Genomic DNA, 23,941 nt, shown 5'->3' on the forward strand with positions numbered 1-23,941 from the left:
GATTAGTATAAAGCAGGCTCTTACCTGTAGTTTTAAATACCCTTACCATGCACTTAAGGAAAGGACAGTTTGAATTCAACACCACTACTCTTGAGGAGAAAAAGGAGACTTAGATTTCACTTTCAACAAGCTTTCATTTAGGAGAGAATCAAACAAGATGTGTATCATGTTCACTTGATAAAGTGCCTGTTGGATGTGGACACTTAAGAATGCGTTTAAGGGAAGATATTTTCCTCAATCCAGCAGTTAATCCTTAGTATCTAATGCAGTATGAGTTGCACTTCTGGAAACTTATTGAAGTCCGGTGTAATGTAGTGTCAAGCTCCTACAAACTTGAAAAATAATTGACCGCTTCAACCTGAACAAGAGTTAACAGGCTGCAAAATGTTTCAGATGGCTGGAATAACATCAAGCATTTGGCAGCTAAGCGATCAAATTTTTGAACCGAACATTGAGAATGCATGAATGAAGAACAGCAAGACTTAACAAACATGATTAGTATTATCCAACTGCTTTGTTATAAATATTATATACATTCAAACATCACATTAAAATATTATTCCATTACACAAGAAGAGATTAAGGCTTTATATTATTTACAGAAACAAGCAAGCACCTTAAAAAAAAAGTCATTGACATTTCCCTTCTAACATCACAAGTTTGATACCGTGAGCTCTTGAATACAGCTATTTGCAATATGCCCAATGCTAGAACTATTTTAAACACTTATTATCAGGGTAGGAAACACTTAATAGAAGGCTCTCATCAGTGAGCACTCCACATGAACTAACAGAAGCCTGTGTTGTACAAAGTGTGCCCTCCCTCTCCTCAGACACCTGTTAAGGTACAGTTGAAGGCTTATGCAGAAACCGTTTGCTCAATTCCACGTAGAGAGTAGAACAATTTTATTTTAAGGGAAACTGAAGACACTTAAGGACTCGTGGCCCACTGGCGGAGTGGGATTCTCAAAGTCTGTTCCACATTACATCGACTAGATTTAACATGATAGCGAAGATGGAACTGTAAGTCTACCAACCACTAAGTGCATTGAACAGTGATGATTTTATAGGCTTCCATTACTCTGACACACTGTTTTCATGCAGTGCATTTGGACTCAACCGTGAAGTGACAAACTGTTGTCACCATCCCCCCCTGCAGGTCTTAGGCAACAAGCTATTTTTGAAGTGTTAAATAATGTTGATACAACACATGTTTACTATGCCACCATGTATCAATGGAGTGACTGTCCTGTCTTCTGGCTTGCCTGATAGCTTTTACAAGATACAGTGATGAAGTATTTTCTAAGATGTAAGCAGACATGGCTAAACAAAAGGTGCTCAGTAAGAGTAATCATCTTCATTTCAAGTATTGTTTTAAGAATTAGTTCTGTAATTACAGTCTGTGTTAGCACTTTTTAGTTTGTGCTTTAGAGTCTGTTATTTCTTTGCAAGTCTTGAATTTGGCTGATGGCTTTTTTAAAAAAACATTGGCAACAAAGATGAGGATTGCAGAAGGCTGGCAAAAGTTATTTAATTTTTTGAGCCCATTTCATGTCATCTGCTCGTGGCTTCTCCCCAGTAACTCCTTGGATAATGTTCTCCAAGCACCTCCAGAATCCTATCTTCTCTAATGGATAGTTCAGCCAACCTGAGTGATTGTAAAAGGGGGGGGGGGAAAAAAAGATCAGTTTAAGTCATGTCATCCAAAGTTTAATGTCCTGCAGTGTTTATTTAATAACATTCTTTAATTTAAACACAAGGTAGATGTAAGAGTTCAGAGGCAGAGAACTCTAGCTAACAATATTGGCTATTGCACAAAGCTATCAGAAAACAGATTATCTAGTTTTTCCCCGATTACAGTTTTCCCATCACTGAAAGCCTGGCTTTTCTCCTTGTTTCTCATTAGCTAGTACAGCAGGAAAATAAATACATACAACAGGGCACTGAAATCTCACATCTCACTCACTCACACATGCACATCCCTTCAGTTTGAGGCCTAAGCAGGCTTAAACTAAATAAGGCTCAGCAAAGATTGGGGGTTTTTTTGTTTTGTTTTGGGTTTATTTAAAAAAAGCCTCAAATTTTGATAGTGCCAATATCACAGTTTGCTTTTTTGAGGTACTTAAATGTATTACACTCTCCCTGTGCAAAACTAATGTTTGCTTAACCAATTACTATTGAAGTCTGTGATGGGAAAAATCTTGCTGTAGTGCCATATTGCAACTAATGACAGCTCAAGTTGGACACTTACTGGATTAACAGGGCAGGACTGCTGGCAGCACGTTCCCAAAGGTTTGCAAGTTCATCTAATTGAGCGCCTCTGCTTCCAGGTAACCAGAAAGGTTACAGCTGGTTGATATGGGACAGGCCTTTACCATTTTATGTAACAAAATACAGTAAATACTACTGTCCTCTGCATGCAGCAACAGCTTAAAGCATTTTTCCTAGACTACAGATTGATGATATTTTGAGTGTTTTGTAGAAATGTCATGTTGCACAGACTGCAAGGCTGGAACTCATACATGCTTAATATGCTTCATACTGAATTCAGAAGGGCCATGTGTCTTACTCTTAAGATATTAATTAGTAGGTTAATTAACTTGCTTTTCTAATACTGTTCTTTGAAGCCAACCTAACTACCTATAACCAAGAGTGCATGAGAGGCAACTTCATTGGTTTTTTTTGGGTCACAATGTATTGCATAGTAACTTTAGGTCTTTGTTTTATTAAATACTGCAATAACTTTAAGAAAACCAAAACAAATCAGAGCTGCAAAATGTTATTACCCTGTAGAAGTTCTCCTACAACCAGAAAGAGATGGATGTACACAGGGTTATATTAGCTATCCCACACTTACAGAAGTTATGTAAGTGCCTACATTACACATTTTTCCCTTTTCCACAAATTGTAGAGGTAGGAGAGTGTAAGAAAAGGAAACCAAATGAAAGGCAGGAATGTGAAGAAGTTGTTGTTACCACAACAAAAACACTGAGGAAGCAGCAGAGGTTCACATTGGAGGAAAGGGATGGCTAAAAGGCAGCATGGTACAAGCAAGACTCAAACATGCAAAAGCTCCCACAGAGCCAGCTTTGCAGGGTCCAAGTAACTTTCCTACAGCAGTGGCACAGCCAGCAAAAAGAACACAACTGTTCTTGCTGCTGATGTTTTAGTCTGATGTTAAAGTTCTGGGAAAGAAATACTAAAATGAAAGAACATGCAGGATAGCCACTGCTGACAAGTAACATCATATTTCCGGAAAGCAAGATCCTTCCCAATCAGAAATAATTACAGCTTTAATGATCAAAACAGGCACAGCTTCTGTAGTTCGACATGGCCTTTCCTTGCTCACCTGTGATACTGCAATCCCACTCACCTCACTGGGTACTGATGACCTTTAGGAAAGCATCCCATACAATTCTCATTAACACAACCAGCACCCTCAGGGAGTGGACCCCTCCTTTCCTGGTGTCTAAAAATGGCAATCGGTCTGAAAGCTTTAACATTGCGAATGCCAGAAAGCTGTTATCTGACACTTTTCCTGGCAGTGATACAATGGCAGACCTTTACGTGCAGAGATTAGCTCTGAAACCAAGTACACTCTTTGGACCGGGCAGTCTTGCTCTTAGGGTAACTGTAATGTGCCTTGCACTTAATCACTACCAAGCACACTAACTAGTCACACTTAACAAAATAAAGGCCCATTTTAAATAGTGCACTGATTGCACATTTCTGGTTTCCCTCTCACTTGTGTCCTAGCTGAAAGTGTTAGGGTTGCAGAAACACTTTTTATACTCACATTTTTCAATGGAACGATCTATCATGCTGTGTTATGTCAGACTAGTATGGTATGAGCACTTACTCAGAACAGAACTTGAACAGAAAGCACTGATTAAACAGAAGAACACGTAGCTCATCCTTTTCTTAAGCAGACAAGAAAACAAAAGCAACTAGCTGAAGACTACTATTAATGGTCAAGCTCCAACTTTCAGTTTTCTACCTCTGTCACTTCAGAACACAGTAGGACTAAAACAAGCACTTAGGGTAGCAAGATTTTTGCCATCATCTGTCAAATCAAGCTTCAGAATTGTACAATACTTTTACATGACATTCTCATTATGAGAACTGGATTTGTTTCTTGGCACGGATTTCAAAACTGACAGAGAAACTGTTCATCAAAGCCAATGACTGAATCAAGAACTGAAGTAATTTATTTCCAGCTGCTTGATGAACTTGGTAACTTACTCAGGATTGTGCAACATTGGTGTTTGACTATATCTACCTGTACAGCGAGAATAAAACTGAGTATAGATAGAAGGAGATCTCAAATCTGAGATCAGTTTCTTGCTAGTCTGTCCTCTCCTCTGCCTCAAATCAGAATGAATGACTGCTGAAAATCCAGAAGCTTTTCTCTGGAAATCAGCATTTGAGGTAAGATGCATTTGAAAATAATATGATACTCTGTATAAGAAGGAACAGCAGCTTTCAGACTTCAATGAAATGCGTTACTAGCATGAGATTCCCAAAGCATCACACAATCAGATCTCAGTATTGTTGACTACCCCATCAGACTGAAAGTCACCTTTTAGCCAATCACAAACCTTCTCCCACCTTCTTTTTAAAACCTGAATTTACATTTCTTTTTTAAACCATAATTTACATTTCTTTTTTAGGCAACAGTAACAGCTAAAGCCACACGAGCTCTTGTGAAACTAAGTAGTAGTTTTGTCACATCACATTTTCTGTATTTTATAGGCTGTCACCAAAGTACATCTTGCCAGGTGAGTTGTACTGCAGACTGGTGAAAAGAGATTGCAGGATGAACCAGAATACATTACCAGTGGTAATGCAGAAATATGTCTCATGTGGAGACACATGGTGGATCCTGTGGTGTTTCCGTGGCAGGATAATATGCCAGTCCTGTAGAAAGATGACCCAACGAGGAAGACCAAAGTACGTGTGAGACCACTTGTGAATCTGGTTCGTCATAGTTATGAAGATGATCAGGGCAAAGACATAACACTCCCAAGGACACGTTTCATATAATGCCTCTGCAAAACAAAATTTGCAGTTTTAAATATTGCTTATGAAAAGGTAGCTTTCTACTAGGAAAATGTCATCTTGCCTAGCCAGAGCTGCTCAGTGCTGCAGGAACTAACAAAGGCTTCAACCAAACAGCTTTGGCAAGAGCCTCACAAGAGCCAGCGAGCCATAAACAATTTCAGAATATCAAAAGACAGACTGGTAAGTGCCAAAGTCTGTCAACTCAGCATAAACAGGAACTTAAATTCTTGATTTACTATCTATAAAATTAAATTCATCCTTAAATTCTTGCATTTCTAGTTGGTAAGTAAAGTATTTCTGCACATAGACAAAGCATTTTTAGGTAGTTTAGAGCAATAAATTTCACGCACAGTTTGATCCCAGAAAGCCTATAAAAAAGAATAGTTACTGTAACTTTTAATGCTCCCTTAAAAGACTCTTCAGTCATAGATTCTCTTTTGGGCCAGACAAAAATCCTATACCCCTCTTCAACAACTACAACAACAAGAGTGAGCAAGAGCGATCCCCTCCCTTCTCCAGGGAGCACGCTTCCATTCACAGTTCACATATTTGTCATTCACATTCACTGATTTCTTCCATCCTCACAAAGATAAATGCTGATCTGAATATCAACAGAAACTCTAAATCCGCATAGGTCATAAATAACAGCTTACCTGGAGAAAAAGAAACAAATTTGTATGCCATGTTTGCCAATGGGACTAATGTCATAAAGCAGTTGTCTCCATTGGTCTCTATGAAATCATGTCTGGTAATTGCTGTGGGGTCAATATGATGTTCTCTAAATGGTCTGATGAAAGCCTGAGAGAACAAAGTAAAAAACACAACACCATGAATCAAGAATGATCAAAAAACGTATCAGACTCAAATCTGATGACTGCATTTGAGAGACTTCCCCACGACCAAGCAAGTAAACAAGGTTCAAATTTTTGCAATAACAACATTTGGAATAATTTGCTTTACATTTGCAAAGCAATTAAATTCCTAAATTCAAATCCAGTTTTGAATTACTTTTCAGTTTTATTCTTGTTAATGTTCATTTAGGGTGTTTAGTTTTTAGATCTTAAAAACAAAGAAGCATCATCCTAATTTCACAGAAAAAAAAAAATCACAAGTCACTTCCTAAGCAGCATAAAACAAGGCAACAATAGAAACAAAAAACCCAGTCCAACACTTTGAATGGGCTATAAATGACTGCATTAATAGACAAGATGAAAGTTAAATGGCATAGACAAACCAAGGAAAGTCAAATAGAATACACAAAAGTCTCCTCTAGGAATAGAAATGGCATCTCAATATACAATCCCAGAGAAAGGATGCGAAATATAGTAAGTAGGGCAGGGACAGTAAAACAAGCATACTTATTTGCTTTCAACACATACATCATGTACAGTCTATGCAAAAGTGTCCTGATCAGTCTGAACTCTGTTGTTTATTTAGAGCATAGTCTCCTGTGGTGGTTTTTTTTTTTTTTTTTTTTTTTTTTTTTTTTTTTTGAACTATGCTCCACAGATACTGGGATTCAAGGACTGCTAAATCTATTGAAGGTAAATAAAAATAAGCCTAAAACCAATAGTCTTAAGTTGGCTGTACAGGTTCACGTACTTCTGTTTAATTACAAAGAATATGCCATATACATTCTTTTAAAAAATAACGATCCTCCTAATACTATAATGTGAGGAGTAATTAATGGCACCTATGAAGAAGTCTACTTTAAAGAACAGATATTTGCTTATTATAGGAATTAGTGGACTTTCCTCCAAGCATCTGGCACTTGTAGCTACAGATGGTTGATTTAAATCTTCAGTGATTGCCATCCTAATACTGCTGCATTTACTGAGTAGGTGCCAAGAGCACAAAGAACTGGAGATGTTTCTTACTAGAGCCTCTCCACGTTTTCAAGTCAGCTTTCAGAGAGTTTAGCTACAGGAATAAGGTACCTGATGAAGCAGGCCAGCACCTAAATTATGCCTGTCTCTGCATTTATTGACCTTTCGGAAGTTCTACAGAAGTCTAGCCAGGTTTCTGCACTTGTGGCATCACAGGCCATTCCCACTGTCTGTGAACACTGATATTGCAAAACTGTGTGCAATCCCTAATCAGGGCGATAAAATGGAATGGTGTCACCTTGTACATGTCATCTAGACCAAGTGTAAATATGATGTTTAGTGCACTTAATCAACATTACATTGTGACATTTAGCAGAAAAGGGTATTGGGGCCAAAGTGGGGGGCAGCACAGAGAGCAGGTCACATTCACAAGACTGCAAGAAAAGCACAGCTTGTACGTACTGTCCAATAGAGCTGGGATGCAAGCATGATAATATTGGAAGTGTTTCAAAAAAGTATTTTAAAAGTTTTTGATGTTTAAGGATAAGAAAGTCAAACCTTTCCAACTATGGGTAGCTCCACAGATCCCCAGGTGTCTGCTCCCCAGTGAAATAATCCTGATAGAAAGTCAGCTGTAATAACTCCTGCAACTTGAATGGAAAAAGACAGAGTCAGATACATAAAATCATTTTTACTGCAGGATTCACATTTTCAATTTGTAAAACAAGTTTGCTCATTTACTTCTACCTTAGAGGTACACAACCACATGAGATCAGCCCCATTCTGAATGCATACAAGGCCAGGCTACTAGGAATAAGAGTTTAATAAGACACCGTATGGACAGTCAGTCTTCACTAAAACTACACCAAGATTTTGTATGATCTATATTCTACAGAAGAGCTTGACAAATCTTTATAATTGCTGGTATGGGAAATTTAAGTTAAATATGAATCACTTAGATCTTGTTTTAGATGTACCTTCTCACTGGACCTGCTCTTTTTCTGTGCTGTTTAAGAGATTATTTGGCTGTAAGAGCTGCTAAACCCATCTCAAGAGATTATACTATCTGCAGACCCTCTTATCCCTCAGTCCTTGTGTCTGTCAACATGAAACACCAAACGCCAATAAATATAGGTAAACACTAATTAAGAAGACACTACTGGGAACAGCAAGACTAGTAACAAAATAAGACTAAAAAGTCAAGCAGCTTTAAGACTGGGTCATCTGCAACACTATGTAACTGTCTGGAGGTCCCAGAAACCACTCTAGTGATCCTCTGTTAAGGACATCCTACACTTGTGATATTTGCGTACTAATTTGGATACACCATTAAACGAAGGTTTTTACAAGATTTTACAAGTGCAAATACTTTTCTAGCTGCCAACCACAAGTACTTTCAAATTGTGGTCAAGGAAAGGTGTTTTTCCTTTCTTCCACATAAAGTCATATTTTTGCCTTTATGTTCTGGATGACCTTCTACCTACCAAAGTTTGTGGTTAATCCTGACATTTAAGAGTATGTGCACAAGAGATGTTATTTGATCAGAACATTTTCCAATCAGTCATAGATCTGTCAGATGGAGTCTAACAGACAACCTATCATTCTTCATCTACAGGGAAAATCCTACTCCCAGGTTCCCAAGCCCTTCACTAACAAAGTCTCCAAGAGATTTTAAGATGCTCTCCTGTGTGAGCACTACTGCCAGGCTCTTTCTGCTCTTGAGGAAGAAAATTCAGAAAAGATTGCCCCAGAAGCTACCTTCTTAATGGGAAGACTTGGAGAAAAACAGTATGACTATAGCAACACAGCAAAGACAGAGAGCCTGCACTGGAACCTCTGTGCTTGAGGGCCTTTAAAGCACAAACACCAAGAGGTACCAGTTCTAGTCTGCACATCTTGCTTGGAACGGGTTTTGACAGAGGTTACCCAGGTCTGGATGTAGTTTAGATTTGTTGAAGAATGAACCAGATTAAAAATCAGGATCCTCTTTCACTGTAGTGCTGCCCCTTCAGGTTAACAGAAAGATACTTCTGTTCAGCTATTCTGAGATCAACGACCCAGCAAAGTGAGTACGCAGGCATACTTGATTCTCTGTAGAGCCAGTGTTCAAGCTCTCAAAAGGAAAAGGCAATACCCATTTCTTACCTGCAGTTTTGTTTAAAACAGTTCGGCAGCACCATGACCCCGATTTCAAAATAGCTACTGCCTATTAAGCAAGTATGATATACCTGGAAATTGATATGATCCAATTTCAGTGCTACTCCCTTAAAATCATATACGAAATTCATGCCAATTAAAACATTATACACTGATGTTGCAGATTATTGTTGAATGAGTCACAGCAACAGAAATAAAGAGATGATGTGTACAAAGTATATGTTTCAAAGCAGCTCAGTTGGCAATCCCCTACTGTTATTTGGTGCTCAGCGCACAAGACACAGTCACTTACTATTGGCATGTCCAGTAGCTCAAATTTCAGAGAAGCTTGTTAACTGCCCACAGGAAGCCATGTAAGCCAGAGAACTAGTCACAGAGTCAGGTCAGAGTGGCTGGAACATAGTTCTTTAGTTTCCCCAGCTAGTGTTTACAGAAGCAGGTTGTTTACAGAAGTAGCCCATTGTAACACAGTCTTTGCACCAGAAACAGCAGGGAGTTGCAAAGTCAGAAGCGATGCAGGAAATTAATTTTTGCTTTCACTGCCTCACCAACTCTCCTTCAGATGTCTGCAGAGCTAGCAGAATCCTGGCTTCTTCCCCTGCTACTTGTCTTTCTCCTGCACTAGCAAGTATTCATTTCTCCACCTGTCTGAAGACTTCCTTCAAGCACAGTTTCTCAGTGATAGCTTTGATGCTTTCTGAGAAGGGCAAGTAGATCTAGGAAGTTAGGCAAGACAGTTCCATCTCACTTATAATCCAAATCAAAAGTTAAAATTGTTGGTATACTGGTTCATCTTGCTTTGACTCCAAGGCATTTTGTTACTTCCCCTCCTCTCACGCAACCACAAACAATCTGAGATGTACTAGGAACCAAGATGAGGAATGTCTATCTTTCCCCATAAATCTTACTGCTTTTATTTACCCTGGTCATGATCTGGACTTTGGCTGATGTGTCAACCTTCCTACTCCAATCACAATGCCTAGGTCAGCTGTCTGCAGAGCCAGTTTAGTGAAATTCTTTTAACATTAGCAAGATTGCTAAAGACCTGGTATTTTTTTGGAACATGAAAGAGGACCAGGTTGTTTTGTTAATATTGAACAAGTGCTCTTCATCCTCAGGGCACAGCAATTACCTACAATGCATGTAGCATAGCATATTTTAGATTTACTTCTCCTCATGGTTACATTTTGCTTAGCTAACCCCTTACTTCTACGTTCCTTTCCTTTCTCCTTTTTGTTTTCAGAAAAATGAGAAGAAATAAGATTCAGGATTAGTATGGCACCTTCTGCCCTAAAATGCTTTTCTTTCAGGATATAAAAGTCAATCCCCACTCATGAATCCATTGCTTAATCAGAATAAAATCTTACACACAATAATAGACACTTCAAGCTTTAGGTATTGCCTAAAAGTAGGCAGCCACACTTTTGATTACTTCGCTTGGTTTTACTGTACTGAAGACAAATCACATTTTATAAGCAGCAAACTTGTTTGTACAAGCAGTATACACTTGTTTTGTTTCAGACCACACGTGTAGGCTACAGCTACAGAGACTGTGTGGAGCACAAAAGCTTCTGGAGCTGCACTAAGCACCTGAAAGAGCAAACAGCCTTGAATTAGAGGGAAGATATCTAAACAAAACTTCACTTTACAAGTCAAATACCATTCTTGCTGAAGTAACCATCCTATTAACCAGTTTTTGCCTCACCTCCAGCATACTGCATTATTAGAGCAGAAATATCTGAAGTAACAACAGAAAGAACAAACAAAAATAGAAGCAAAATACTCATAGTTCACAGACGTTTTACATGTTACTTTGATGCCAACATGTAGCAAGCTAAGAGGAAAGCGCGAATAGTGCCTGAAGCTGTGCCTTACGCTAAGGTAGTCTGAAACACCCAACTGCCAGGAGCCAGGTTTCATTAGCACTGCAAAACGGCTTGCTCGCTCTCCAGTCGTCATGTACAGAGAGCTATAATGAGAGAGCACAAGCTGTAACACAGGTGATGTATAGCAAGCACGGTAGTAACCCTTCGCATCCGATCTGCAGACTTTGAAAGCGTGTCAGACACCAGAGAATTAATCTCAATATTCTCATACAGCTAGCATTGTCTTTATTTAAAGTGGGAAAACCAAGGCACAGGTGTTCAGTTACTTCCCTGAGATGGTTCAGATCTTAATGCTCTGTCATCAAGATCGAGAGGGCGAAATATGTTCAGGGCTGTCAAACCACATTTAAGTATGAATTAATCAGAGTCAGAGAAGGCAGGATATCCACAGTATTCATGTATGAATGGTAAACAGTGGATTCACATGCTGAAGAGAAGCAAAACCAGGAAAGCATTAGATAAATACTGCTCTAGAGACCTTAGTTTCTTTAATCTAACCTGCTGAGGTGTAGGACGGAAGAACAGGAATGGCCCATCTATAGTTCATATTTGAGGAGGAAGTGAGCATATGGAAAATGCAGGGGGAAGAGGGGAGAAGGGGTTTCAGCTAAAAAGCAAACTGCAGAATATGCTCAACAGAAGAGATTTTTCTTTGTTTAGAAAGCAGACACTGCTGAATCAGAAGAAGAAACAAGTCTAGCATACAGGGAGACCAAAGGCACACAAATGAAGTTTAATCAGCTGCAGAGATTTTAAAGTAAGTGAACACACAACTGAAGTCCAAAAGGGCAAACACAAATACCATTTTTGTGTAGGTGTTTTAACAAGGATTTAGATGTAGCAGACCTACATTTGCTAGAAGGGCTGTACTTTTCCCACCATCTGTTATTTGTGATACCTCGCAGGTACCAGCATACCTTCAGGCATCCTTAGGACAGTGCCTAGGAAGCCAGGGGACGCGCCACAGGATGACAACCCCTCGCTGAGACCAACAGGTCACCTGCTGGGCAACGGCTGCACAAGACAGTAAGTGCAGTTGACCCAAACATATAATTGGCCCAACACAATTTTGCTGCTGCTTGTGGTCTGTTCATCAACCAGATATTATGTAGGAGTTAGTGTTAGAGAAAAGCCCTCACTCCTCCTCTTCCTTGCTAAGTACAAAATTACAAGTTTACAACTTACAACCTTAAAGAAAGGACTTACTTCTCTTCTGAGCAAGTCATAAACCACTTCCTGCAACTTGACTACACTCAGGCATGAGAGGAAAGCAGCCAAATGAGAGCTGGACATTTCAGATATAAGCTGTTCAACAGATAAAGGTATTTTGCATGGTTGTGACAAAAAGTTGTTCTTCACTGAGGTTTTGTACAGCCAAGTGTGAGCCTGACTTTGCACAGTAAACTCAATTCTAACCTGGAAGCCTTGCAATGCAACATATGAAGTTTCATTTTTACTATAAAATTTCAGTTAGAGAGTCTTTGATGGGGTGAGGGAGGGACAATCACCATCATATGGTATTAAATAACTCTGTGCAATTGTGTAACACCATAGAGAAGTACAGTCATTTTTAAATCAGTGACTATAAGAGCTAGTTGAATGTTACAGCACAAAAGAGTCAGAGAGGGAGGCTAATTCTACCACAGACAGATTTTTTTTTTATTTTCTATTAAAATCAATATGCTAAAGTAACAGCTATTTGTTACATATATGCTCAAAAAATAAAATGCCTCAGTCATCTGCATTCTACATTTACTGCATTTACTGCAGCACAGTCATCATTTGTATCCCAGAAGGCAAGGATTTGATACTATGGCAAGTTACAACACTAAGAAAATAATCCCTGAGCATTTTAGCAAGTATAAAATGTAACAGCTTAAAAAGAAAAGTTAATAATTTTGCCTGTGTCAAGCTGAGAAATACTTCGTGAAAACTGGAGCTAACAGTGGCAGTAAGCAGAGAACACAGCTGAACTATGAAATAAAAGAAAGGCCTGCATATTATATTATTAGATATAGCTATTATATAACTATATAGTTTTATTATTACATTATAGCTAGATTTTTAAATAAGCCATGCCTATAATAAACATGCTCCAGAGACTGGAAAAACACTAAACTAAGCCACAGAGAGGACGCCTCAGGCAGAAGGTAAGCAAAAAGTAAACAAATAAACTGGTACATTACAGATACAGCTTACACAGCAATAGAAGTGACTGGAGTAGATTACAGTCTGCCAAAATTGGAAAGAATTTGCTGAATATGGGCTACGCCTGCATAGCTCAAGAACAGTAGTATGTCAAGTTTACTCCCTTCTGCCTGCAGGCATCTTCCTAAGAGTTAAGGCTTTCAACAGATGAAAATATTTGCCAGTGTCCAAGCTAGAAAATGAGTATCAACTCTTAATATTTTGTTATACAACAGCACCCTTCACCCAGTGATCACACCATGCTTTTTGAGTTTATTTTGCAAGAATAAGATGCAGAAGACATTTCTTCTTCCCCCAATAATCTCATGCATACGAGGAAGCCAGCTGAACCCACTTCTTCCCAGGAACGCTTATCTAGAACACAGGCATATGCCTTGCCTCCCCATTAAATGGGACAGAGACCTCAATGCAAGCCTCCAGGTCAGAAGCCACCAGGAAAAGGAGATCCCCAAGGAAATGGGTACTGTCTCCCCGGAGTCAAACAGCGGCAGCTTCTAAAGCAAGCATTCATCTACCAAAAGGATGACTTGGACAGGAATCACTATCCCATAAACTCAATGATAGGAATGGCCAAATTTTAAATTCAGGTCTTTAGTCTTAGTCTGTTAGTGCAAAGCAAACTATTCCTACTATTTCTTCAGCTGATGGAGCATTTGCAAAATGCCTGTCCTGTTTAAACAACAGAATCCTATCAACTTTACCTTGGCCTCAAGGTCTTAGACAAGTGCCACCACAGTAGGTACTTTTTTTAGTGATGCAATTTCTGAAGAATAAAAAAAAGTGACTAAAACATCCCAGAAGAAACAATGAGAGAAAAATACCCAAAGGACACTAAAAGAAAATCAAGAGCGAAACTTCCCTCATTGAAAAAAAATTCAATCCTTTTACCAGGGTGACTAAGCAAACTAATCCTCTGGCTTCACGCATGTAAAATACTCCCAGGAATCAAGCAGGGTCAGCTGAGCTCTCAGCAAAGCAGGCGGCTTTCTGCACACAAGTTTGCACCCAGAGGGGACCTTAATACCTAAACATTTGCCTGGCTTAGGACATAAGCAGCCATAATGCTGCTTTTGTTCAAGGTGCACGCTCTCCCGCTGAGGCTGATCACTTCTGTCAACATTCACTGCAACGTGCTGCTTCATTAGGGCAAAACTCCAGCATGATATTTTTTTGGTGTTTTGAAATGAAAGAGGCACTTTGAGTGAATCAGGACCACTGAGACCTATACTTCTTAAATCCTCTACTCAAAGTCCCCTGCAACTTTAAGAGCGCCCCTGACAACACAGCAAGCAAACAGAGCTTTCTTTGTCACTTAGGCCCCATCACCAAGATAAAGAGGAATAGCACGTTCACTGTACACACAAATAGCCGAGTAGGAAAGCACAGACGGGGCACGTCACCAGCCTCCCTCCATTTCCAGGACAAGCTACATCAAGCCAGGAGGCTGGCTCAGCTCTCCCCCACGACAGCACAGCCTTCAGCTATCCTGCCAGGGAACAGCTGCTAGCACACATGTCAGAAGTTTGTCCCCTAATCAGAGTTAGATGAAGAACCGATAACTAGTGTCAAAGTCATCGGCCCCAGTGCAAAACAGTCATTGTGTGCCACAATTCCCCTTTCAAGACCAACCACCCAGAGGACCTTTGGAATGGGAAAGACCTGGAGCCTATGTTAAGACACACACACCCCTATTTGAAAAGGATTAACACTAAAAGGTAAGATGTAAACAATATAAATTGTATTATTGCAATAGAATCAGTGCAAGAAAAACAGAGAATTGAAGTTTCACCTCTTTAATCGTGACAATTTGTGGAGCCTTCACATTCAGATGACGGTACAGTTTAGGATGGAAAACACCAAATTACCGACAGTTACCAAGGAACCAACAGTTATTTCAGATGGGACGAGACTGCAGGTGACAAAAACTTGATTTATTTGGGCCAAGACTCAAATAAAGGAGATTTTTCATTTGTTAAAGCTTCCTCTGCTGTAATTTCAAGAAACTTTAAATCAAATTTTCAAGTGGAAATTCATTTCAGTGCACAAAGCAAATCCAAAATGAAGTGAGGTCATTATAGTTATACAAAAGGCTTTGTCTTTTGCTATAAGGCAATAGGATTTTGAAGCAGCTGATACGCATGCACAGCAGCCCATTTCAAAGAGTAGCTATGGTTTCTGGAGTGTGTTTAACGTGTGCCACAGCTGGCATATTGATACCAGATGTATTACGTATCATCATTTGGCTCTGCAGTGCAGCTAACCAAGAAGTAGCTCTGCAGAGCTACTCAACCTTGAACAAAATGTTTGGGGCCTTGGTCTAAGTAAGTTGCTATTTTAAAAATAAACCAAGTGACTTCTTTCTGCATGCTCTCTCAATCCACGACACCAGTAATTAGACATCTCTGCTGCAAAGAGGATTGAAGAAATTATTTCCCTATCTCTCACTTCAGCAATGATTAATCTTATCTTGTGTCAAACCTACCTGCCTAAAGATAGCAGCATATGTGGGGCAGTTTTTACGCATATAAACAGGCTAGAACACAAACTTAATAACCAATTTTTATAAGGCTGCAATTAAACAGTATCTACTAAGAACAAAGCCTGGCTGCAGATAAAAGCACCAGAAACAAGTCAACTAATTCAGCAAAAAAGCATTAAAACCTCACAGAAAGACACAGTGAACAAAAAAGAAAGAAAACCATAATCCGTGCTGTAACTTGCTAATTTTTTTTTTTAATCTAGATGGTATTAATTTCCTACCTACATATACACCTCATGTATACTGAATAATATACTACACACCACAGAGGAGCCTTAAGGTATAAGAGCTTTCAAGCCTAATCTTCTTTGTTTTGGTGAGACTTCTCTGTTGTCACAGAAGGAACATCTATGCTGATCTTGTCCCCCGGCATTACTGAGCTCCTACAAAGCCGCAGAGGCTGTTCTCCGGTTCTGCTGGATCGCTAGGGTGGCATCCCGCAGCAACGGGAAGTCCAGTCTCAACCGGCAACATGGGGGTATCAAACCTTCATCACATCCTGCTTTCCTGCCAAGCCTACACCAGAGTTAAGCATATACGTGTGCACCTACACACACACAGTTGTAGATGTATATGCATGCATATATACACACACATACACATATTTAAAAACATACATATGTATACACATAAAATGATAAATATTATATACAAAATAACTAAATTCACATCTACTTCCCCATAATTGTCAGCCTGCATGAAGAAGAGAGTTTTCGTAGCTCCTCATAGCTGAAGAGATTCAGAATAAGGTGTGACTAGACTTAGCACAGATATAAGAGAAAATCCATCCTCTGCCTACTTTTTTTTTTTTTTTTTGATGGGAAGGAGGGGAAGGTACGGAAGAGTCACATGAGTTCCTCTTCCTTTCCTGCAAGATGATCTTTAGTCAGCACAAAACAGTGTAGCTCAGAAGTTTTTCTAAAACAACATGATACATTTCTCACCTGCCTTCTCACTGCACAGTGCACCTGTAGGCTGTGATTCGACACAGCGAATTATAGCAAGCCATGAGAGTTCACTTCTAAGCACACTGCCTGTTCACTTCACACAAGGAAGTGACTGCTTTCTGAGAGCCAGTATGAGGAAGATTGTATCTTTTTCGTCCCAAGTATTTCTAATTAACATATTTACAATATAACTCAACCTACAACTACCTATGCCTTTAAAGGGCATTGAGAGAAAAGATAGTAACACAGCCTTTAATTATATAGGCAGGGTCTAGGCTAGGTGAAACAATGTTATAAAGGCTCAAATCAGTCTCTATTTCTTAAAAGAAAAAATATATACATAAGAGCACCCATGGGTCCATCTTAATGAACTGGCCCAGGACAACACACACAAGACCAGATCACTCCTCACTTTCAAATTTCTCAAATTCCTGTAATTTCCAAAGACAAAGACATGAGGTGAACTTTATACAGAGCTAGCTCAATAGCAGAATGTTTATCTTCCGATTTCAACTCAAAGATCGATTTTGTAACCTAAACATCAGGAAGGTTTTTAATGGGGACACATCCAACAATGCCGGTGACCCAACATCCTCTGTCTTACAGTTGTATTGCATGTATTTAGGAAGCAGGACAGTTAGGCAGACGAGTTTCACAAAACTTAGTAAAAGCTAATCATCACTGTATGATGTGAACCCAACATCATGCACACTTCATCTGGAGACATGATGTATTGAAGACAGCAAAACAGGATGGTATGCAGCACCCAATATTTTATTGCACTTATTTGTACAGATGCTATCCGTTATTTCCACACTTCTTTATTTATACAGAATCCAGATTCTGCTACTTAATCATTCACTACTACTTAAATAATATTATCAGTGAATTGGCTGCTTTATCAGTTAAGTTGGGAACCAGGATAACAGAGGACTTCAGCTTTTATCAATATTAACTTTGAGATGAAAGCTAGTTGCAAACAGATCCTACTACAGGTTAATCATCGTTACCAATTCTCTCCCACATCTCTCCTTATCACGATGGCATAGTTCCCATGGCATTTTCTTCTCCATTCCTCTCAATACCTCTATCTCACCAGCTCAGGGGCAGCGAAGATTTTAACTTCGGCAAGTGAACTGAAACAACTCCTGGTGGGAGGACACAGCTCGCCCTTCGCTCAGACGCTAAGCCAGTAGTGTTTAAATGGCCATCGGGGCTACTACTACTTCTCAACCTTGACACAAATTCGCAGCATCTATCAGGGATCACTTTTTGAATCTGCTGGTTTTGTACAATTAGTAATATGCAACAGTGACTATGAACAAGTACCGTTTTCCTTTAAAACATATAACTCACACTCAGTTTACAGAAAAATTACTTTTATTACAAAACACAGAAGCTGAGCACCTGTAGCTATCTTATCCAGTATCATAATTATGATTGCATCTCCTTTCAGTTAATAAAGCAGTTCATATAAAAATATGTAAACATTTATACACACCCACAAACAGCAGTTAATATTGCATTCAATAAATGCTGCAAGCACACTAGACTATCAAAATGCTTAGTTGCCGTCCTCTTCCCTGCTAGAATTTCACCAGGAAATTAGGAAAGCTCTGCATTGCACAGCTAACATTCTTCCAATTTTAAAAATTAATCTCCTTTCCTTTTCCCACATTTCCTCTTATACATACATAGCCAATATACATTGTTTGCAGAGCCTTTCTTACAGTTTAGTTAGCCATATGTTTTTCAGGAAAATCTCTGAAGCCTTTCAATATTAAAGAAAAAAAACCAAAACACACATGTGGCACTGTGACCAGACAGTAGACCAGAAGAGTTATCTGACAGGCAGGAGCGCAGAGTTTTGCCACAAGGACATTCTCATCTGAAGCAGGATAACCCAGCTACCAATAACCATGTTCACTGCCCAGGCAAGCCCAAGTTAGCCAGGCCAAGTTAGCCACTGGTGCCACCTGCTTCAGCTCAGTCTGTTCTACTGCTCTCTCTTTGGCCTGTTCTCAAGAAAGTTTCTGTGCAACAGCATTTCATTACTACAGTAATAATACAAAGTCCATATAACACATACTTTTTCTCTCTGTTAAGCAAACATTCAAGTTGTGGACAGGTTTAGACTGAGAATGGTGTAATGAATACTGTGGAGTCCCTTTTAGTAGCCAGCTTATTCTGAGACAAGTTTTTTCTTCAGTTAAATTCATGCAATACCCAATTCTATCAATAAAGTTGTATGGCATAAAACTAGAATCCTTACTATTTCTTCTTCTCCTTCACTAAAAAGGCAAAGTCACCAACTCACATTGCATCTATTTTTATAAAGTAGCAACTATTCCGGTAGATATACATGTCCGTAACAGCTCCTGAAAGAGCAGGGTGGTAGACTATGGTATTCAGAATACATCTTAGGATCAGGAGAAGACTGCTACTACTTACTGTCTTCAAAAATCACTTTGGAATGCAACACTATCAGATTCCTTCTTCTTCTTATAACTATCTTGAATACTTGTGTTTAAGTCACTAAAAACAACAGCATATGGATTGGGCCAGTAGATTTAAAAACACTTCAGTAAGACATAAAAAGCAATACTACATTCTTCATAATGAAAGTCCATGCCTGAATCAAAAAACAGATCTCCCTTCTCCACTCCTAACTGATGCCCAGGAAGGAGTAAATTGCTTAGATAAATTATCTGCAGTCCTGGAGGAAACAAATTGGTTCCTAAACTCCAAGACAAAAGAAAAACAATCATGGAGGTATCTCCCATCCAAGAACTAAAGAACAGCAACAATCAGTCATAACACTCAAAGACAGACCCTCCACTCACAGCAAGAGGCAAAGCATTTGAAACTTATGTTATACTTAAAAGGGTCATTCAGGCAGGACCAGCTCTGTACTGGCAAGACCCAGCCAGCTTTAACACCTCTCCACATCTGAGGCACAGACACCAGACTGAGCTTGTTTTCCTAGGTTTCCAATCAAACAAAATACTAATAGACCGAAAGTCACATTTATTATCACAAGGAAGCTGCAACTTTTCTTATACTCTTACAAAAAAGTCAATGCTTATGGTAAAGGCCAAATTTCATCTCCTGACATGAAAGCATAATACTAATTCCAAAGTATTTGTTTTAATTATCAGTCCCCAGAAATCCTAGCCAATGTGGTGTCTGAGACACCTTTTATAAGAGCTTTTACTTTCTGAGAAATTCTTGTAAATATTTTTGTGGATCAAGTGTTTTCTTTTTCCCCCTCAGCTCTGACAGTCTGACAGCTATTTTCCCTCTAAATAGTCCTTATGCTTACAACAACTACTCTGCAAGGTGGTGTCCTTACACATTTAGTAAACAGCTATTTGCTACTTCAGGTTAAAAACGTCACCTGTGAGATTCCTTAAGAAGTAGTAACAATTCTTGCAGACACTGTCTCAGAGACACTATAACTGCACATGCACAGAGGTCCCTCTCCCTTTCTAGTAGTGAGGCAAGTGTAAAATATCACATATTTGTTTCCAGCACTACAACGGACAGTCTTGCCTTGTTCACTGCAGCAAACTGTTTCTACTTACATATCCCAACAATGACAGAGGGCGTGTGTTCCAGTCGCACGTAGAAGAGAAGATTGTAAAAATTGAAACAGATCAGAGAGAAGCATAAGATGACAGAGATCCATTCTTGTAATCTTTTTCCTGTTGAAAAGAAAAAGCATGTTTTACTTTTATCTGAGAAAGACTGTTCTATTGCCTGGATGACTCATTCCAGTGAATGTCACTTTCCTAACAGGAAAGTGAAGCAGCAGCTTATTTATCCATGGGAGGTGTGCATATTTTGTCAAATGACATTCCTCTTCCCTGAGCCACTAACCCCTTCCCTCCCCCTTGCCAAATGTAACAGGGACAAAGCAGACATCTTCTCATGCTGTCCTAGTTTCCTTCTCCCAGCGGTTGCTGGCATAATGCTCCTCCACATCAAATCTTTTTTGAAAAATGCATTTCATTCAATATTCAGTGTTGTTGGTATAGCTGAATCTGGGAACAAATTCCTGGCCTCAGATGCCTGTAGTTAAATCACCTTATGATCAACAATATTCAAAATCTCAGCACTTGTAAATAAAGCTGTCAGGCTAACAGGAAAAAGCATTATCCAGCACGTTGATGGTGCTGGAATTTCTTTTCTAGCATTGCAAGCACAGTTCTTGAGCTTCTTGCATATTATTTAACCCACAACTCCTGCAGCCTTATCCTTGCCTCCCTGCTCCCAGGTACAAGGCTAGAATCTCTCAGGCACTCTGCTATGACAACAGACAAAAAGCAGAGAGAAAGAACTGGCACAAGGAATTCTCTTGTACCTTGCTGTACTGCTTTACACCTCTACAAAAACTTCATTTACTGCCTCTAAAAAAAGAACAGGTGTGTCAGGATATGGTGACATTCTGAACAGCTATAGACCGAGAGCAGCTTCCTACTGCTAATCACTGCTAGATCCTCACGAGGCACTGAAGTCAAGAGCAAGGCACGGCTCAGGGTGGACCCATATGGAATCAGGCATCAGAAGCATAACTTTAATGCCTGCACCCAGGAGTGAGATCTCCGCTGCCCCCGCAGCCCCGAAGGGCCCTGGCTTTAGTTAACTCTAACATGCCCAGAAGCTGTCAGGTCAGTTGATGTCTTGTTTTAAAGGGCCAGTTTACACGACCGCCTCCAAACGCGCTGGCTGTGGCTCACCACCGCAGCGAGCGAGCGCCGGCAGCCCGCTCTCCGCCTCCCCACGCAGCGTTACACACGTCACACACTCGAGCTGCAGAAGTGGCACGCGCGCGGACCACATGACCGTACGCGAGGTGCGCATCCTGTCACGTCGCTAGAGGCATATTCACACTACGTCTAGCATGTGTTCAGGGGAGCAGCCTCTCTATTACTCCTCTGTGCTGACCTACTGTCTGGCCAAGTTTATTTCTAAATGCTAAATCCAGTCCTTCTGAACTGTACCATGGAAGGAAAAGGGAACTAGGAACATCAGGGAGGATCAGTAGGATCTCCAATGTGGCTGCAACACAATCTTTTAAAGAAGTCAGGACAAAGATTTTTGCCGCTCAGAGTTTTGATCTAGAAAGGCCATGAGTATGTAAGTTAACATCCTTGAAGAGCAGAGAATCATAAAATTAAATTAAGACACGAGAACAAGAGTATTTCAAGACAGCATCAGGTCATAATGTGGGAGACTCCATCTCTGGAGTAATGAAATAAGACTTAATTAACACCACTTCCTGCATAAGAAAACCACACCCTGATTAGAAGAGCTGAATGGGTAGGCCCACAGGGAACAATTAGCTGACCGTGGGGAAACGCCACACTACCTATTAGCAGGTCCCCCAGGTTCAGCCCGCGCAAACAGACCGGTGCTCTGAACACAGGGATCCCGGTGAGGCCTATCCACGCCCAGAAGCACCGCCGCGGCTTCGGCTAGGCTGGCAAAGTGAATCAATCGAATGACTTGAAGTCTGTACTGATAACCTGTGTTTACAGAGCACTCATATTTAAACATATGTCCCACATGAAGGGATAAGATGCCAAAACCACAAAGTATATGCTTAAAGAAGTTGTGGAAATACTCCAGAGCGGTTATTCACACTGCACAAGTACACGTAAGCTGTGTTCCTAAGAACTCGGTGGTTCAACATCACACGCTCCTGCCACACATGCATATTCTGATGCTGTATGTAAATATTCTGATGCTGTTTCTGTATGTAAATTACTTACATAACACCAAAGAAATCTGCACTTGTAATATGCACTGCTGCTAGACATCACTATACATACGCTACGCCACCTGACTCAGGAACTTCCACCTACGACTACTGATAAGGGTAACAAGTTGCCTGGGGACAAGTGTTTTCCTTGTAAGCAAGGGCACAGTGAACAGGGAGAGCAAGCGACTGCTCTTCTGTAACGCACAGGTATCACCAGCTGCCTGGATCACAAGTGCGCATCTAGACCGGGCGCTGAGCGACATCACACACCACCTTCTTTCAAGTCGGAGTGGGTATGGAAGTGCCTTGAACAGCTTAGAAAACCGAGAAACTAATGAACACACTTCATCTTCTTATCACTGCTGTGCTCTGTGCAAGTAGGAACACCTGCTTTTCCACTAATTGCCTTGAATCTGCAAGCTAAGCGCTTTAGCTGACCTGCTGGCAACGGCAAGCACGCAGCACTGTCACGGAGGGCTCCAACGTGTCCTGCCTCCCCTGAGCCGTCACCTGCGAACGAGCTCACCGGAGTGACAGGGACACCTGGCACTGCTCACACTGTTACCTCCAAAGGCATTATGCATTCCTGTTCTGAGGAGTTTGCAGTTATTTACGGAACATAACGTTACTTCCACAGCACAGCTGAACATCTGCTTCTGGTTGGAGCTCAGGGAAGCGACAGCAAGCTCCAGGGAAAGAGGGCCGAGGCGGAAACCCAGGCATCGCCCCTCCCGGGCTGCGGCACCGGTGCCTCAGCACAGCACACTGAGGCGCCCTGAGGCCGAAGCCTCCGTCGGTGCCTGCCCTGCCCTGCAGCCAGGCGTCTGCACCTGCGTCTCCACCGAGAGGGACCGTTTTAGGGGAGGCTCCGCCCGGGAAACCCCCACCCCGCCGCGGCGCGCGGCCCCGCTCCCGGCAGCCCCCCGGGACCCGGCTCCGCGGGCCCGGCACCGGCGCGCCCAGGCCACCTCCTCCGCGCCGATCGGCCGGGAGGGCAGCGCCGCCCCGAACACGCCCAGGGCACCGGAGGGCCGGGAGCCGCCGGGAGCCGCCGAGCGGGGCCCGGGCCGCGGGGGACCCGCCGGGGCGGGGCGGCGCCCCGGGAGCGGCCGTTGGGGCGGCGCGCGACGCCTCGTCTCGCCTCAGGGGCCGCGCGCTGAGGGGAGCCACCGCCCCGCCCCCCCCAGGGGAGCTGCCCCCCCCCCGGCCCGCCGCCGCCGCCGCCGCCGTCACCTGGCGAGTAGAGCTCGGCCAGCTCGCGGGCCCCGGCGTGCTGCGCGCCCCACCGCCGGCTGCCGCCCTCGGGCCCCTCCGCGGCCTCCTCCGCCGCCTCCGCGCCGCGCTGGGCCATGGCGCCGCCCCGCGGCTCGGCGTCCCGCGGCGGCGGCTCCCGCGCGAGCCCGGCGGGGGGCGGCGAGCGGCGCCCAGGCCCCGCGGCGGCGGCGGCGCCCGGCGGCAGCGCTGCGGCCCGCGGCAGCATCGGGAAATGGGGCCGCGCCGAGGCGCTGCGGCGCCGCCGCGGGTGAGGGGGGAGGAACGGGCGCGGCTGGCCAC

General features: G+C 41.7%; 1 protein-coding gene across 1 annotated transcript; it reads right to left on the reverse strand.

Moving 5' to 3' along the window:
• Positions 1 to 482: 482 nt before the first annotated feature.
• PEDS1 (plasmanylethanolamine desaturase 1) lies at positions 483 to 23,941 on the reverse strand. The gene is made up of 6 exons (XM_064521493.1): positions 23,621 to 23,941; positions 20,208 to 20,327; positions 7,445 to 7,536; positions 5,714 to 5,858; positions 4,835 to 5,047; positions 483 to 1,647 (listed from the first exon to the last, which is right to left on the reverse strand). The coding sequence occupies exons 1-6, from the start codon at positions 23,865 to 23,867 to the stop codon at positions 1,526 to 1,528; spliced, it is 939 nt and encodes a 312-aa protein (XP_064377563.1). The 5' UTR covers positions 23,868 to 23,941; the 3' UTR covers positions 483 to 1,525.

This window comes from Dromaius novaehollandiae, chromosome 16 (assembly GCF_036370855.1).
Source record: "Dromaius novaehollandiae isolate bDroNov1 chromosome 16, bDroNov1.hap1, whole genome shotgun sequence".
Lineage (NCBI taxonomy): Eukaryota > Metazoa > Chordata > Aves > Casuariiformes > Dromaiidae > Dromaius > Dromaius novaehollandiae.